The sequence below is a fragment of the Rhizoctonia solani genome, chromosome 4 (assembly GCF_016906535.1).
Source record: "Rhizoctonia solani chromosome 4, complete sequence".
Taxonomy (NCBI): domain Eukaryota; kingdom Fungi; phylum Basidiomycota; class Agaricomycetes; order Cantharellales; family Ceratobasidiaceae; genus Rhizoctonia; species Rhizoctonia solani.
Window position 1 is genome coordinate 362,386 of NC_057373.1, and position 15,926 is coordinate 378,311.

The 15,926-nt window shown below is 47.8% G+C and overlaps 6 protein-coding genes across 6 annotated transcripts; 2 read left to right on the top strand and 4 right to left on the bottom strand.

Moving 5' to 3' along the window:
* Positions 1 to 2,229: 2,229 nt before the first annotated feature.
* RhiXN_00079 (actin) lies at positions 2,230 to 3,791 on the top strand (the record flags this gene model as incomplete). Its single annotated transcript, XM_043319898.1, has 9 exons — positions 2,230 to 2,283; positions 2,336 to 2,400; positions 2,452 to 2,650; positions 2,711 to 2,835; positions 2,885 to 3,007; positions 3,058 to 3,247; positions 3,298 to 3,472; positions 3,536 to 3,675; positions 3,726 to 3,791. 9 exons carry the CDS (start codon positions 2,230 to 2,232, stop codon positions 3,789 to 3,791), a joined length of 1,137 nt encoding a protein of 378 aa, XP_043178910.1.
* Positions 3,792 to 4,012: 221 nt separating this feature from the next.
* On the bottom strand, positions 4,013 to 5,038 carry RhiXN_00080 (uncharacterized protein; the record flags this gene model as incomplete). The annotated part of the gene is made up of 8 exons (XM_043319899.1): positions 4,013 to 4,155; positions 4,221 to 4,250; positions 4,337 to 4,399; positions 4,465 to 4,576; positions 4,629 to 4,673; positions 4,723 to 4,805; positions 4,857 to 4,933; positions 4,992 to 5,038. 8 exons carry the CDS (start codon positions 5,036 to 5,038, stop codon positions 4,013 to 4,015), a joined length of 600 nt encoding a protein of 199 aa, XP_043178911.1.
* A 928-nt stretch (positions 5,039 to 5,966) lies between these two features.
* Positions 5,967 to 6,564, bottom strand: RhiXN_00081 (uncharacterized protein; the record flags this gene model as incomplete). The annotated part of the gene is made up of 4 exons (XM_043319900.1): positions 5,967 to 6,106; positions 6,158 to 6,188; positions 6,288 to 6,375; positions 6,437 to 6,564. 4 exons carry the CDS (start codon positions 6,562 to 6,564, stop codon positions 5,967 to 5,969), a joined length of 387 nt encoding a protein of 128 aa, XP_043178912.1.
* Positions 6,565 to 8,545: 1,981 nt separating this feature from the next.
* RhiXN_00082 (uncharacterized protein) lies at positions 8,546 to 9,529 on the bottom strand (the record flags this gene model as incomplete). The annotated part of the gene is made up of 5 exons (XM_043319901.1): positions 8,546 to 8,642; positions 8,698 to 8,821; positions 8,882 to 8,932; positions 9,143 to 9,290; positions 9,368 to 9,529. The coding sequence occupies 5 exons, from the start codon at positions 9,527 to 9,529 to the stop codon at positions 8,546 to 8,548; spliced, it is 582 nt and encodes a 193-aa protein (XP_043178913.1).
* Positions 9,530 to 9,819: 290 nt separating this feature from the next.
* Positions 9,820 to 10,528, top strand: RhiXN_00083 (ribosomal protein S24e; the record flags this gene model as incomplete). Its single annotated transcript, XM_043319902.1, has 5 exons — positions 9,820 to 9,837; positions 9,954 to 10,088; positions 10,143 to 10,286; positions 10,345 to 10,416; positions 10,475 to 10,528. The coding sequence occupies 5 exons, from the start codon at positions 9,820 to 9,822 to the stop codon at positions 10,526 to 10,528; spliced, it is 423 nt and encodes a 140-aa protein (XP_043178914.1).
* Positions 10,529 to 11,384: 856 nt separating this feature from the next.
* On the bottom strand, positions 11,385 to 15,243 carry RhiXN_00084 (CHAT domain protein; the record flags this gene model as incomplete). The annotated part of the gene is made up of 6 exons (XM_043319903.1): positions 11,385 to 12,173; positions 12,225 to 14,154; positions 14,205 to 14,645; positions 14,854 to 15,013; positions 15,085 to 15,171; positions 15,231 to 15,243. 6 exons carry the CDS (start codon positions 15,241 to 15,243, stop codon positions 11,385 to 11,387), a joined length of 3,420 nt encoding a protein of 1,139 aa, XP_043178915.1.
* Positions 15,244 to 15,926: the final 683 nt, after the last annotated feature.

Sequence of the window (15,926 nt, forward strand, 5' to 3'; positions counted from 1 at the left end):
AGCTACACCCGATCTTTAACACCAGTAAGCTGGGCAGGGACCTCGAGTGCCGCCTCGTGCAGTACCTCACGGGGCATGGACATTATGGAGAGTACCACGCCCAATTCCATCACGACGTCGACCCCAGGTGCGCTTGCGGGGAATCGGACGAGACCATATTTCATTTAACCACCTCCTGTTCCGCTACGGCGGAACACAGGGGGATACTTAGTGAGTTTTCCACCAATATTAATGATCCCACACTGTTTGGCTCCCTTGCAGGTCTCGAAGCAGTTGCAAAGTTCATCGCCAGGACGGGCATAGGACGAAGACGAGGAGGCCCGCAGGCAACCGCTCAAACCATGTAGTATATACGCCCTTAAGGCCGCCCCACCATCCCCGCCCCTACGGCCTCTACCCCGAGTTAGGCCTTAAGCCACCTGTATGTCGCCACGCGACCTTTTCCTTTGCTCTCTGACCGTGCTACGATCTCGTTTGGTTTCTTGTCTTCTTCTTCCTGTTTCCTTCTTGCGTTTCTCCTTCTCCCTCTGTAGCTTTCACGGTTCGGTGTTTTCTTCTGTGAGCGGTTTGCCTAGTTCGCATGTAGCTCCCGTATTGCTTATATATGGAAATGTACCAAAAAAAAAAAAAAAAAAAAAAAAAAAAAAAAAAAAAAAAAAAAAAACATATCCACGTGATGTTTCAGGGCCACAACATGCACAGTATTTCATCTATCTTGTGATTGCCTTCGAACTCGAGCCTTCACATTATATGGTGTTAAACTCACCGAGAACCACGACTGTGTTCTCTCTGTTGGATCGACCGCCTAGCATTATGTTATAGAAAACCGCAAGATTCTTATAGGTCCATCTTGGTGATTACAAATGCGGCATATTGTCTCCAACCAGAGGTTTTTATTTGGCCTCGCATCCTTTGAGCAATGCAGTTAGGAGATTCTACTGACAATCCCGCGGTTTCAAGCACGGTCTTCCTGGACGAGACCGCACTACGAGTAGAGCCACAGATCCTCGGTCCGAGATTCGGGATCATTGCACTCCTCGGGGACCGTGCAATAGGTGCGCTCTCAGTGACAGCTATATGAAAAAGCTTATAGACGGCTTGGCTGTTTTTGCCCCTCTTTGAGTTTGAGGTGAAATTGCAGGTTCCGTCGATTGGGCACTTGTGGTCTCATCGTCAATTCTTTGCTTTGACACTGAAGGTCTCGTTTGTTCTCTATGCCACCCAAGGTTGCCATCAGATTTGAGTCCCTCAATATCGTTGTCTTATAGGTCAGTCTATTATTAGTATGATTAGGAGGTACTATATCTCAAACACGTTCTGCAGGCGGTGTGTTGGACACCTGCTCGTATTCTCCCCTCCCACGGCCACGCGGTAACGTGTCGGGCGCTCGCGAGGGTATGAAAGCCTACAATCATGTCAGAATGATAAGATGTGGGGGGTGGGACGATTGACTCAATTCCTCACCTCGTACCAGTTTCTTCTCCGGCTCCATAGTGTTGCCGAATCAAACCCAGCCTTTTCCATTCGTCCTTTCACAGCCGCCCCCAGAAGCAAACCGAAAACAACCAAGAGGAATAATGTGACGACCAGTTGGTCTCTGGGTGAGTCCCTCTCTACTCGAATTAATACGAAGCCAGGTCGTATCGTGCAAACATTCTACTCACGAAAGCACCTTGCTTCAACATCACCCTCCTTCCCTGTCGCAGTATCAGGGTTGGAATCTCCCAGTTTAGCACCTGCACAAATGTCTAGCTTTTGGTCGAGACACCATTGTTTTGTACATGAGAGACACGGTTTGTCGGTTGTTGGGTGGTAGATTGGAAGAATCGTGTAATTTGAGAAACAGATGCCTATCACATTTAGTCTCAAATCAGACCTTAAACACGGATAAAGACGTATCAAGTCAATATGGGCACTCACATTTACAGAAATTCATAATATCCTTGCTGTTGCCAATCAAATCTGCCTGAACCTGAGATTTCGCAAGTGCAGCATGAGTTCCCCAATATTCTTAAGCTAGTCTGTTTAACAGCTGACCCCGGTAGCAAAAATAATTCCAACAAAAGCCAGCCAAATCATCCATACAGACTTGCCAGTCATCCTTGCAGTGATCGTCGAAAGCAGGAGCGCCGAAGGAGGGAGAGATCACGTGATAACCTACCGTTACGACCACGACGCGTACATAACCCTAATTTAGAGCGTCTTATACGACACCATAGACTAGAGGAGATGTCGGCAGAGTATGATGATGTATTGACCAACCAGCCTGTTGTTATCGACAATGTAAGCCACGCGCAGTCGGCCCGATATATTTAAACAACTAACACTATGCTAGGGGTCGGGAACTATGAAAGCTGGATTTGCAGGCCAAGATCATCCAAAGTGCTTCTTCCCTTCTTTGTGAGCTCTTTGCTTTCTGTTCAATTTCAAGTAATATCGACCTTTTATTAGCGTCGGTCGACCAAAACACCCGCGCGTAATGGCTGGCGCGCTCGAAGGCGACACATTTATTGGCCGACGAGCTCAAGAATATAGAGGCCTACTTAAGATTAAATATCCAATTGAACACGGAATTGTCACCGATTGGGATGATATGGAGAGGATATGGAGCTGGGTTTATACTGAGGAATTAGGCACTCTGAGTGAGGAGGTAAGTACACCCCCAATCTTTCTTCGCGTTGGTCACAGTAAATTGAGGAGAAAAGTACAGCACCCTGTACTATTAACTGAAGCACCACTCAATCCTCGCGCGAACCGAGACGTTGCCGCCCAAATCTTTTTCGACACGTTTAATGTACCAGCATTATACACTAGCGTCCAGGCCGTCCTTAGCTTGTCTGTTTATTGGCCTATTTGTAGGAGATGTACGCTGATCTAGATCCAGGTATGCATCTGGCCGAACGACGGGAATAGTACTTGACTCGGGGGATGGTGTCACCCACGCGGTCCCCGTTTTTGAGGGATTCTCGATGCCCCACGCGATCCGAAGGGTGGATGTCGCCGGGCGGTACGTTTCTCTTAACCTTTCTTAGTCATCTTACCTATTTCAGAGTGTAGAGATGTCACAGACCACCTTCAGCTCCTACTACGGAAAGCCGGACACAACCTACACACTACAGCTGAGCGCGAGGTCGTAAGGACAATAAAGGAAAAGTGTTGTTACGTTGCATTGAACCCTGCGAAAGAGGAAAAGGAAGTTGGAGGCAGATGGGAAGAATTTAAGCTACCGGACGGGAACGCGGTGCAGGTCAGTCATTCAATGTATCTTGTACGAGTGTGTCTTGATAAACAAAGTAGCTGGGACCCGAGCGATTCAAAGCACCAGAAATATTATTTAATCCTGAGTTAATTGGACAAGAGTACGCAGGGGTACACCAAGTAGTGGTGGACTCCGTGAACCGAGTGGATCTCGATTTACGAAAGAATCTATTTACGAACATCGTGCTGAGCGGGGGTTCGACACTGTGCAAAGGTGAGTGGTGACGAGCCGACAATTAACGAGAGTTACGTACGAATTTAAACGCGACTTATTTAGGGTTCGGAGATCGATTACTGAACGAGGTGAAGAAACTTGCATTGAAAGATGTGAAGATTAAGATTTATGCGCCTCCGGAACGAAAATATTCTACATGGATTGGAGGATCTATTTTGGCTGGATTGAGTACGTTCAAAAAGGTACGTCCCCCCACGTTTCTAGACCGAGTCAGTTATTGACTATCTCCTAGATGTGGATCAGCGCAGAAGAGTACCAAGAAGACCCGGATATCATCCACAAAAAATCGAATTTCTAGTTGTTCTATCTGATACTGTTGTTTTTATAGGGATGTATCGCATATTTTGTGTATCCTTCACCTTCAATCATATACCATCGTGCACGCAACAAGAAGTGACGGTAAATTTCTTTAATAATAACTTGGAAAATACGTGTATCAAACTGTATCAAAGGAGATTGGATGCTTGACGATGGGGGGCAATGAAAACTAAATACGAATAGATGTTGAGAGTCCATGCATTACCAAGTACTAGTGCGCTCAATTGAGAATTTGCCAGTGATGGGATCCTCTGTAAGATTCCATCCCGTAATGTCGTCAATCTGATCAAGGTTTTGGGTCCATATGGCATCAGCCTCAACTTTGCGGTGTATCATCTCGTTGACTATATCGTGTATCATATTAGAATATGGTGGTTTCTCGGTCCCGCCACTCTATGGGTGTACGCACCCTTGTAATCGCGGGTCACGTATGCTGAGACTATTGGCTTAAAGTGAGCAATGATGTCAGATCTTGACCTAGGTTGAGATTAGCTTGACTATGTGTCTTGTGGGACCTCTACATACTCGACACCAGGCCATAAACATATTGGCTCATAATGTTGATAATTCGGTCACCCTTTAGAAGACCTAAGAAAAACGTTTATCAGTCTGTTGATGGCATGCATGCACGCCCCAAAGGTAGATTTATGCACCTATACTCAAATCTGCACGGCGTTTGGAACCATTCTTGCAATAAGCACGCATAGTCCCGGGTCCGCTGGCATTGTTGCGTCCCATAGGGCTCGTGCCATTATTGATATCATCCTAATGTATAATTAAACGCATATACTACTTAGTTGCAAGTATAACTACTCACGCGTATTTCCACCCAGCCAGCACATTCTACCAGGCTATTATGGTCCTAGTTTACAACGTTACTAGTGCGCATATACTCAGCTAAAATAACATACGGCTTGAGCGTACGCGAAGGCAACGCGGGGTGTATATCGGACTGTTTTCTTAGGATGACCTTGCTTGCGGAAAGTGAACACCTCTTGTTCGGTTGTCAGACTTGCAGTATACTTCCAACCTTCGATTGGCTTACTCCATACAACCGGAAAATAATCTTCATACAGTTTTGACGATTGACGGGGCTCGAACGCTAGCATTACAGTAGTATCGCTGTATGGTTCAAAACATTCGGCGGTGAGCGCGATACTTTCTCGAAGGAGCCACGTACTTTTGAACCCCACGTGCGTAGAAATGCAACTGCTTGTCAAGGAGCATTTTCAATATATTAATTTATGACTTCGGGGAAGACTGAGTGCTTCTATAAAACTAGTCACTTAATAAATTTCTCTAGACGGGATTGAAGTAGACGGGGATTGGAATGAACGTTGGAGTGGAATTGGATCTCTATGTATATGTACCCCGATCTGCAGGGGAACTCTGCGATAAGCCTGAGGCACCATGGCTACTAAATTTGAGATACTGTGGTCAAGCCTTGGGCTCCCGGACCCACGCTTGGTCATGTTACCTCAATAATCATACCCATAATTCTTTTTTGGGTTAACATAGGCTTTCTGCTATGGAGAGGTCAGCGCGTACCTGATCATGATATGGTATGATCGAGGCAGATGATTATGGCATACTTGGATATCAGTAAACGCTGGCGCTCCGGGTTATGTAAGTCTGTGTGAATGCAACGCAGCACAACTATTGAACAATATAGCGAATCACATGAGCCAATGCGCATTTCACTGTGTTGAACTTCCATCTGCGTCAGTATATGCCTTCTCGATTGATCACTAAGCTGTACATGTTCATATTCAAACTGCCATCCCAATCCGTGGGCCTAATGAAGCCATTATCATTTATTAATGAACTCCAAATTCATAACTTAAGCCAAAGTTATCATACTCTCCCAGTCTTTACGGTCACCATTTTCTTCCCTCTGAAATCGTTTTGTCATATTTCAAATATATCTAGATTAACCTCGCCCTCAAAGTGTGGGACCGTCTGAAACTGCCTTTTTGAGTATTTATCAATGCTTGATAAATCAATCAAAACAAGTGTTTATTGAATTTAGTACATATGTGATGGAGGAGGTGATGTTCGATGATTCTGATCGGAGTGGAAATATGGATGTAGGAGTACGTAGAAGGTTGTGTGTATTACTAATCAAGGAGTAGGTAATAGGCTATGAGGTAAGGAATCAGTGGCCTGTGGGGACATCGGTGGCGTTGACATTGCTTGAGATGTGGGCCGAGGTGTCATCACAGTTACTCGCCACACACCCGGAAGACGCTGTGAACTCAATGGCAAGGGCGTCCCAGACTGTGATGGTGACAGCGACTATTCAACGTTAGTTAGAACAGATTTGTCTACGTGTAACACGGAACTCACAAATATTGTCCTCGCCACCCTGGACGTTACACTAAGCAAGTTTTGTTAGAGCTGCCTGTGCTGCCAAGCCAAGGAGAGGTTACCTGGCATAGTGCAAAGGTTGTTGGTAATCGCTATAGCCGTGGATCACATCCCCATGGCGATAGACAGCCCCTGGGCTCGATGAGCCGGAGAGTAGCCTGGCACCAGTTGAGTCTTCTGGTGCAAGATGAATATCACTAAAACGCAAACTGGGGGGTCAACTTGCTAGCCAGGACTTTGAGGGCGACATTGGCGTACTTGATATATGCGTAGCCCTCGGTTGGGTCGGTTTGTTTAAGATCTGGTACTGGTGGGGGGGATATTGGGACAGCAAGTGCTGTCAAGATCGTACAGTACAAAACAACAAATGAGAGAATACAACGCATGGGAAGAATGACTGGGGAGCAAATGTCAAACAGAGGTGGCGGGGTAAAATGGTCGGGGAGTAAAATACAGCTGGTTGCGTATCTATGAACCGCTGTACGGCGACCCCTTTAGGGTTTGCGTTGGTAACCTCTTCAGAGCTGGCAACTATATATACTGCCGTACAGATCCAGGGATACAAATCAGCTTTTTGATGGACCAATATCCATGACATTCTGATGACAGGAAACGTATTTTAGTTCGGACTTTCTGTGAGATCGACGTCTGGATTCTTCGATCTACAACTATGCACGGAAGCATTTCTCCGAGCTACCTGTCAATCTCGAGGGTTAAAGGACTGGTGATCCTAGCTAACCATGCTGATAGTAAAATTGGTACCCACGATAGCCATGATTCACCGATCATTGGAGACATAGCACGTCAGATAAAGGTGAAAGAAGGGACAGGGGTGTGATCTAAAATGATTATAAATGGAAGCGGCGAACATTACGAACCGCTCATCGCGCTTTACTATCCGTGAGGAACTCGAACACTCCCCGAACGACGTCATGCATGCGGTAATTGATTAGTAGGATAGAGGGTTTTGGTCTGTCGGTAGTGTGCATATTGCGTACCGATCCACAACACGAAATTTACAACTATTCGCGATCAGATCATGCGCACGTTTTCGCGATTTGAGCTCAGGAGTTCTAGCACACTGAGAGAGCATTGCCTAGCCAAAAGTGTGACCAGCATGGTGATCTGAGGAGCATAGGATATCATAAGAATCTATTATACTGGTCACACAGACACCGGTATCGATACCGGGTTTGTCACCAGAACAATAAACCCAGTGCTTATGGATCATTGTGATTTCCAGATTAAGGCTCTGTCCACTTACCGCTTTACACAATTGATCGTTCTTTCACCTTGTGTCCGTCAGAGATAATTCGCGCTGGCCGTGGATCCATTCTAGTCTTGCTCCATTGAGGACGCCAAGACTTGATAGGAACTTAAAGATATTGAATGAGGAACGGAAGAGGCTGTGTATAAAACGACAGACGAGTCCGGGGGAACGAGCGCATATATTCGTATCGTTTCAGAGATATCTGTACCAATCATAGCCTTGCCGCTGAATCCGTACTCGGTTGCGGGAGCACCTCGACCCTAGTCACCCATCTCAAACTTGTTCTCTTCTCCCCTCGTGCTCTGCAGTTTAAGATACAAGATTCTTGTCTATGCTTCGTTTCCATTCCGGGGAGTACCATCCGATAATATCTCGCTCTGGTCGACGTGATGCGATGAGAAATCCTGTCCCGGACCCCAGGGATACGCCCTATCTCACTCGAAGCGTCGGACACTCAGTAATTTGTTTTATAAATACACACAAAATCTGGTATTCGCATAACATTGATAGTGTAGTCGGAGGATACCGGAGACGTGTTGAGCGTTGGTGTGCCCCGTGGTATTAGGTGGGTGAGCCGCAGACGATTATAAGTGAAAAAAGGGAGCCTGTACACCGCAAGGATTCGGCTGGACCGGCGGCCCCGTCCTTGCTAGTAGTCCCGTTTTCAGTTGGATGCCCGACTAGAGCAATCGCCAAGCGGCAAGAGATTTGAAATTGACTCTCGCCAAGTTTAATTATCCTCGTTAGTCCCACGCAAGAATTTCAAATTAATTTATGATGGGAAATATTAATGTTCTGTTTAGAATCGGAAATCAGATCAATGGGTTGGGGATTATGTGCAGATTCAGCTAGCCGTATCTGTAATTCTTCAGTTATACAGCTCGCTTGCTTTCATATTAGCCTGATCTCTCGGCACGAGGCGGACCCAGACTTTCGTGATCAATTACTTCTATGTAATGGGGTATCATTGCTTTCAACCATTAGGATACACAATAAAGCTGAGAATGATTCAGAACCGAGCGAATCTCAAGTGCGCAGCTTACTAGCGACATATATAAAAGGAAGTTTATTAACTCTACCCAAAAAGCGAACAATATCTACTCTTCTCCAAGCCATCGCTCGGCCAATATCCCGATATACGGAAGTTGATATCGGGCCAGGCCAGCACCATTTGCATCTTTAAATGCCCGGAACCTGTACAACATCGATTTAATAATGAGAACATGGACAAAGGATAATCGGGACATACGCCATGTATAGTCCTGCAATGACGATCGACATGGTTGATATAAATTGCAGCCATGAAGGGAAGATCAATCCCATGAACCCTCGTAAGAGAAGTAAGGGCGTTATGAGCAAGGCGGATTGGTATGCTGAGTATATCGGATTATTAGCTTGCGTAATAGTGATCACAAGTGCGTAATGGGACGAACCGTGAAATCGAACAAAGTCGTTGGTTGTTTCGATAATTAGGAGCAATAAAGCTAAGTATGGTGTGATCCAAGTTAGTGTTAAAGTTGCACTGAATATTCGTTTTAGGATGATCGGGGCTGGCCGTGCCCGAGTGAGTCGCTCGGCGAAAGCGACGAAACGGTAGGCCGTCGGCGCAGCTCTATACCATGATACAGTGTGCGGTCGCCAGGCGGTAGATGGCCAGCCTCGGTCAATCCACACAAACTAGGAAACAAGCGTACCAGTAATAGGACCGCCCAAGTAAGCAACAGCCGCCTCAACATCCACCCTCCATCCAAACCTCGTCTCCCATTCGTTCGCTCCCATCTGATCTTCCACGTGCCCGGCTCCGCCGCCCATTGATGTTCCGAACGTGGGCACGCCTCCAGCCTGGGGACAATAATTAAATGACAGAAATTCCGGTTATCATTGCAATTTATTAGCGCCAAGATTGGACACCCACACACCTGATAGGACCCAGTGGAGGGCCCTGGCACATTCTGTACAAAGTTTGAGGACTGGTGCGCAGGGAACCACGGGCGCTTCGACTTGGAGGTTCCAGCCTCGTGAGGAGCATCCGGTGGAGGAGTATACGCAGTAAACGAGGCAAAATCTTGTCGTGTCGACATGATATCGACTCTGTTCTTAATTCAATCTCGATTTATCTGGGGTTAGATGACGGTCGAAGATCAGCCGTGGGCTCATTGGTTGCGAATGCGGTCAGTGACGTAATCGGGTGGCGTGACTCTGTGTGTTTGTGTTTGGACCGTATCGGACCGTCGGAAGCAGTTTGGTTTCCGGTTGACACACTCTTTCGCATATCGAGACGGTGAGCCCATAGCAAAAGGCAGCAAGAGAGCCCAATCATGGTGAGTATGCGTATTTATCAAGCATACAGAGTCTGCACTTGGAAAGAAGAATGAGAAATGCTGGAAGAGTGGGTGGATTGGACGAGCGAACGAAAGATGGATGGATAAATAGATGGACAAAAATTCATATACTTTAATCAACGCGTACGTGTCTCCGTGCTCGAGCTGACTATTCCACTTCCAGTCGGACGCACCTGTGACCCTCCGCACCCGCAAATTCATTACCAACCGTCTCCTCCAGAGGCGTCAATTCGTATTGGACGTCCTCCACCCCAACAGGCCCAATGTCTCCAAGGCCGAACTCTCCGAGAAGCTTGCTGTACGTCCTATTGCATCCGCACGTGCCACATCCCTGCTTATTCCATGATAATAGTCCATCTACAAAACCAACAAGACCCAAGTGGTCACTTTCGGATTCAAGACTGTCTTTGGTGGTGGACGCAGCACCGGTTTCGGCTTGATCTACGACTCTGAGGAGGCCCAGAGGAAATTCGAGCCCAGGTACAGGCTGGTACGGGTACGTCTCGATCCTCCGGCTCGATCCCATACTATCCCATCCTAACATTGCGATCCAGTCCGGTCTCGAGACCAAGATCGAGAAGGCTTCGCGTAAGCTGCGCAAGGAACGCAAGAACAGGTCAAAGAAGGTTCGTCTCATCCGTATACGTCCCACCCAATCCGCCATCTCATACACACCGCCTCTAGTTCCGCGGCACCAAAAAGACCAAGGCCGCCGAGCCCCAAAAGAAGGGCAAGTAAACGATTTGCCTTCTTTGGAGAAGGGGGTCGTCTCGCTCCCGTCCTTTATCCTCTTATCGGTCGTATTCGAGACGGGCTTGGTTTTATCACTTGCGTGTATCAATTACTTTTTTTGTCTCGCGAGTGTCGTGTGTTGCTATCCACCCTCATGCACCTATCCACTTCCATTTACCTTGTTATGTTTTGTGTATGCACATTTATGTTGAAAGAAAACCTTGCCAAACGACCTGTAAGCGTAATTTATTATACTGGCGTTAGGTTGCGGTCTCTGTGCCCTTGTATCTGAGGACATATGCACGCGTGAATAAATCACTACTAATCTCAGGGGTGGGTTAACATGAGTGTCCAAAAGCTGGTGTAGTGGATCGCCCATAGGACGTACGAAGCAAACATTTCTTACGGTAATTGTAAGGTACGTTTATTAACACTGGTGAAAGGAAGGCCTAGGAGGACGAATTTCACCAGCTTGTACTGTAATCAACCTTTCTGGTTTTCAGTTCCGTATGATTAATATATGTGGTGTATGAATGGTCCGTGCGCGGCAACGAGTTTGCCTAGATTACTTATCAAGTTAATGACAGATAAACATATAAACTCAATATTCCTTATACGTTACAATATCGCTATCCAACTTGGTCACTATGAACTCTACGAATCGTTTGAGCCAGCTTGTATGGTTATTTTTCATATAATCTCTCATTATTTTGGGAGGAAATACCAATGTTTCATTTCAAGAACGAGCAACTGAAAGATCAAATCCAAGCAGACAATTTCTATTTGCCTCAATTAAGCTTCATAATATAGCATATATTCCCAGTTCCATCAATTTCACACCAAAAAGTTGATGCTGCCCGGGCTACGAGCCTATATGAATATACGGCACCCATCGCGCAAAGTTCTTCTCCCCGACCTCATTGCGAAGCGCCGCAACAGCACCATGCAACGCCCTCCCGGCCTCTCCATTTCCTATCATACCACTCTCCATCAGCTGTGCATACACCCTGTCCGCTACAAACGGCGCGTCCTCGTCCATCACGGACCACATGGTCGCGATTACGCTCGGATACCCAGCCATCAGCATCCCAGACGCAAGATGGATCGCTTCGTCCGGCAGTTGTTCGTCGCCCGTGGCAGTCTGGCAGGCGGACAGAAATGCGAGTCCCTTGTTCTTGAACGATCGCCGGTTGATGGCAACGAGGTCTAGGGTGCCGTCGTGCAGGAAGAATCCACTGCTGGTTGGATCGGCGGCGCTTTGGTGAGCGTGGCAAGCGAGATGAACCCAGTCGTGCTGTTCCATCGCGTCAAGTACGACTTGGGTAGTGGCTTGATCGTCGATGAGTTGTGAGTACTCTGCTTTACCTTCCATACGAGCCTTGACATGCGAAAGCTCCGTATTAGTGCCAGGCAATGGAGTACAGCCAGGTGTGCCTGTTTGGCCAATAGCAAGTACTCGAGGGGTGCGATTCGGTGCGGTCGGAGTAGACGAGAGTAGAGCAGCAAGCGTTGGGGTGTAGGAAGATATAGCATAGTCGAACACTCTTGACCGTGGTTGTTCATAGTCCCCGGCGGCATGTAACGGAAGGAATGAGACTGCACCAGTAGGGCACCATGTTATATGCGGAAGATTTTCTGTAGAATCATTGTTCTGCGGGGCTTATTTTAGTAAGCTGCCTTTTTCGCATCTGAACAAACGTACCGTGTATCCCAGGTGATCAAGTACGGGCTTGACAATGTCGTACCAAAGAACGGCAAGTATGGGACCAACGTCTTGTACTTGCTCCTGTAATGGACGCCTGGGTCCGCGCTGTCGAAGTCCCTGGAATTGTAGCAATTTCTCCATTTCTGAGCAAGTGTCTCGCATTTTCTGCTCAGTAAGGCTGGCAAGAGCAATATGGCGGACGTGGTCTTCGCCAGGCATTATTATAAGTGCATCGCAACGAGTTTCATGGCAGTTGATGACAACAACGGGGCCGTTCCGAGCAGAGCGCATCAGGTCGTTGACTTTTGTCGGCTGGAGGAAGTTCTCGAACCCGGGCAACGTGCGTGTTTGTGACAAGAGGCCCTCATATTCCCTGGCCAAACGATGTCGAATTTCTGGAGGCTCAAAGCCTGAATCTGATGTCGGAGACCTGGAATTGGCGAGATTCAACTGATTGGAGACTGACTGAAGCTGGGCGGCGAGCGCCGGGTGGGATTCCGCAAGATCGTCCAGAGGAGATCGAAGCATAAGGGTCTGGTTCCACACAACACATCGGGCATGCTCGAGCCATTCGAGTGCTATATCATATTCAGAGGACTGGATGGCAGCAGAGGCGGCTCGGACTGCTATGTTTTCGGCCAGTAACAGGTCCTCGTAACGCTGGGTGGTAGTGGCGCCAAGCCAAATGAAATGAGGCAGAAGATCGATTGTGACTCGGAACGCTTCAAACGGGTTGAGATATTCATGCATAGATGCAAGATTCGCCCAGCGTAGAGCATAATCAAAGACACCGCGTGGCCCTCCACTCGAAAGCTGAGAGGCCTTACGGAAGGAAGCGAGGGAGGAGTCCAAATAAGACGAGTCGTGTGTACGTTGATATTGGAGGTGGCAGGATATGGCCTTTTGACAGTGTCGCAAGGGCAAATCTGGATGGCCTTCTGTAGTGAGTGCAAGCGCAAGAGACAAGTGTTCATTCGATTTCTCGAGGTCCTCCTTTTGTCCCATACGTAGATATCGATCCTCGTATGACATACCCAGAGCGGCATGGCGGTGTGGCAGATCGGGATGGTCTCTCAGAGTGAGTGAAAACGCCCGAGAGAAGTGTTGAATCGACCTCTCGAGGTCTTCGAGTCCTCCCACGTGCCGATAGAGATCGCTATATGCCAACCCAAGAGCATTATGTCTGTCTGCTAGGTCCGGGTGGTCTTCAGGAGTGAGAGCAAGCGCACGAGAGTCGTGCTTGATGATATTCTCAAGGTCAGCTAAATCTCTCGTGCGGTCATATCGATGCCTATATGACCGTCCAAGAGCAGCATGTCGGCGCGGCAAGTCTGGGTCGATATCAAAGGTGAGCGCAAGTGCACAAGAGTCGCATTCGATGGCTTTTTCGAGGTCGTCGATTTCTCCCATGCGTCGATATCGATCAGTGTATGACACTCCTAGATCAGCATGTCGGCGTGGAAGACCCGGGTGGTCATCGGGAGTAAGTTCGAGCGCACGAGATCTGTGCTCAATTGATTTGTCGAGTTCGTCGAGCTCTCCCGTGCGCCTATATCGATCACCGTATGAGACGCCTAGAGCAGCATGCCGGTCTGGCAACTCTGCGTGCCCGTTGGGAGTGAGTGCAAGTGCACTGGAAAAGTGTTCGATGGCTTTCTCGACGTCCTCGAGTCTTCCTAGACGCCCATATCGAATCCCATACGAAGTCCCTAGATAAGAATGGCGTCCTGGCAGGTCCGGGTGGCCCTCGGGAGTAAGTGCGAGTGCGCAAGAGCAGTGTTCTACCGCTTTCTCGAGGTCGAGAACTTCTCCTACCCGGCGATACCGATCGACATAGGATACCCCTAGTTCAAAATGCCGATAGTGCAAATGCGGATGCCATTGGGAGTGAGCGCGAGTGCGCAGGAAGAATGTTCGATCGACTTTTCTATATCCCGAACCTCTCGTAGGCGCTGATATCGATCATTATAAGACGACCCTAGGGTGCTGTGCCAGTCTGATAAGTTGGGGTCGCCGTCTGTAGTGAGCGCGAGTGCATGATCACAATGCTCGATTGACTTTTCAAGCTCGTCTAGCCTTCCTGTGTATCGATAACTGTCGTTATACAGCACCCCCAGATTACCATGCCAATCAGATAATTTGGGATGGCCGTCGAGAGTGAGTGCGAGCGCGCGAGAGCCGTGTTCGATTGATTTCTCGAGATGTTCGAGTTCTCTTGTACGCCGAAACTTTTCGTTGTATGCTGCGGCTAGATCCGCATGCCGATCGGACAGTTTTGGATGGCCCTCGGGAGTGAGTGCAAGTGCGCGAGAACAGTGTTTGATCGATTTTTCGAGGTCATCAAACTCCTTCCTTTGTCGATATCGCTCGGTATATAAGGATCCTAGGGCAGCATGACGGTCTGGCGGATCCTCTTGGCTATCGGGAGCGAGTGTAAATGCGAGAGATAAGTGCTTGATGATTTCTCGAGATCATCGATCTCTTCCAAACGTTGATATCGAATGTGGTGCGACATCCCTAGATTTCCATGCCGCTCCGGTAGTTTGGATCATCTTCAAGAGTGAGTTCAAGCGAACGAGAAAAGTATTCGATTGATTCCCCAAGGTCGTCCAGTCCTCCCATGCACTGATATCGCCCAATGTATGATACAGCTAAATTACCCAGCTGCACTGGTAAACCAGGATCATCATCAGGAGTCAGATCTAGCGCACGAACAGAGCATTCGATCGATTTTTTCAGGTCGTCAAAGTCTCCGAGCCCCTGAAACCTGGTACCGTAACATGCCCCTAGGTAAGTAAGTCGGGTCGGCAAGTCTGAATGCTCGTTTGGAGTTTGATCAATCGCGCGGCTTCCGTACCGATTGCCTTTTCAAGATCAGTCAGTGTTCCGAGCTGCTGAAACTGTTCGCAGTGGGATGTTGCCTGCTCCCATAGGGTTTCATAGTCTATATCCCCAATTCGTTAACGTCTATAGGAAGCACAGAACAGTCATCTCGAAACTCACCTAATTCGTCCATCTGGAGTCAAGTGGAATAGTATGGTTGCTTTAGTACGATTTCGTGAATTTGATGATACTCCTAACGCTATTGCTTCAATATCATTCGTTAGTCAGTCGAACCATAACATCGTATTCTATCGCAATGTTTCGCTCACATTTAGTGGTATCCCCCGTATGATTTATCAAATGAAAACAGGCAGGACAACTCGATCGACTATGGGTACGTGCTATACAAAAAGTCAGGACCGAGTATACACCCAACCACCATCGGTTGCGACGACTTAAACTGAAATTCAGCTTACTATGATCTACGCTCTCAGTAATAGTATCGAGTATCCAAAAAAACCCTAGGTATAGGTATGTGGGGGTCAAAGAGACAGATCACGATGGAATCACGTTCATCCGGGTGACCCTTTATATATCTACGAGCAAAGAACCGGGCAAGTCGCCTTTCCATCATGGCGAACCCCGGGACGCCAAGACACCCGAACCTTGTTCGTGATGTTGCGAGTTTGTGCTCGCCGACTCGTGAAAGCTCTACATCATTCTAGATCTGATCGCTTGTAGAACGTGACTAATGAGAGGTGACACAGGGGGGCGCTGCAGAGCGATGCAATTGGAGAGGAGAACGCGGTTCCGGAGCAGTGACAAGCGAAACGAGTTGATCATGGTTTGCCACTCGAACTAATTTTGGTCATAAAG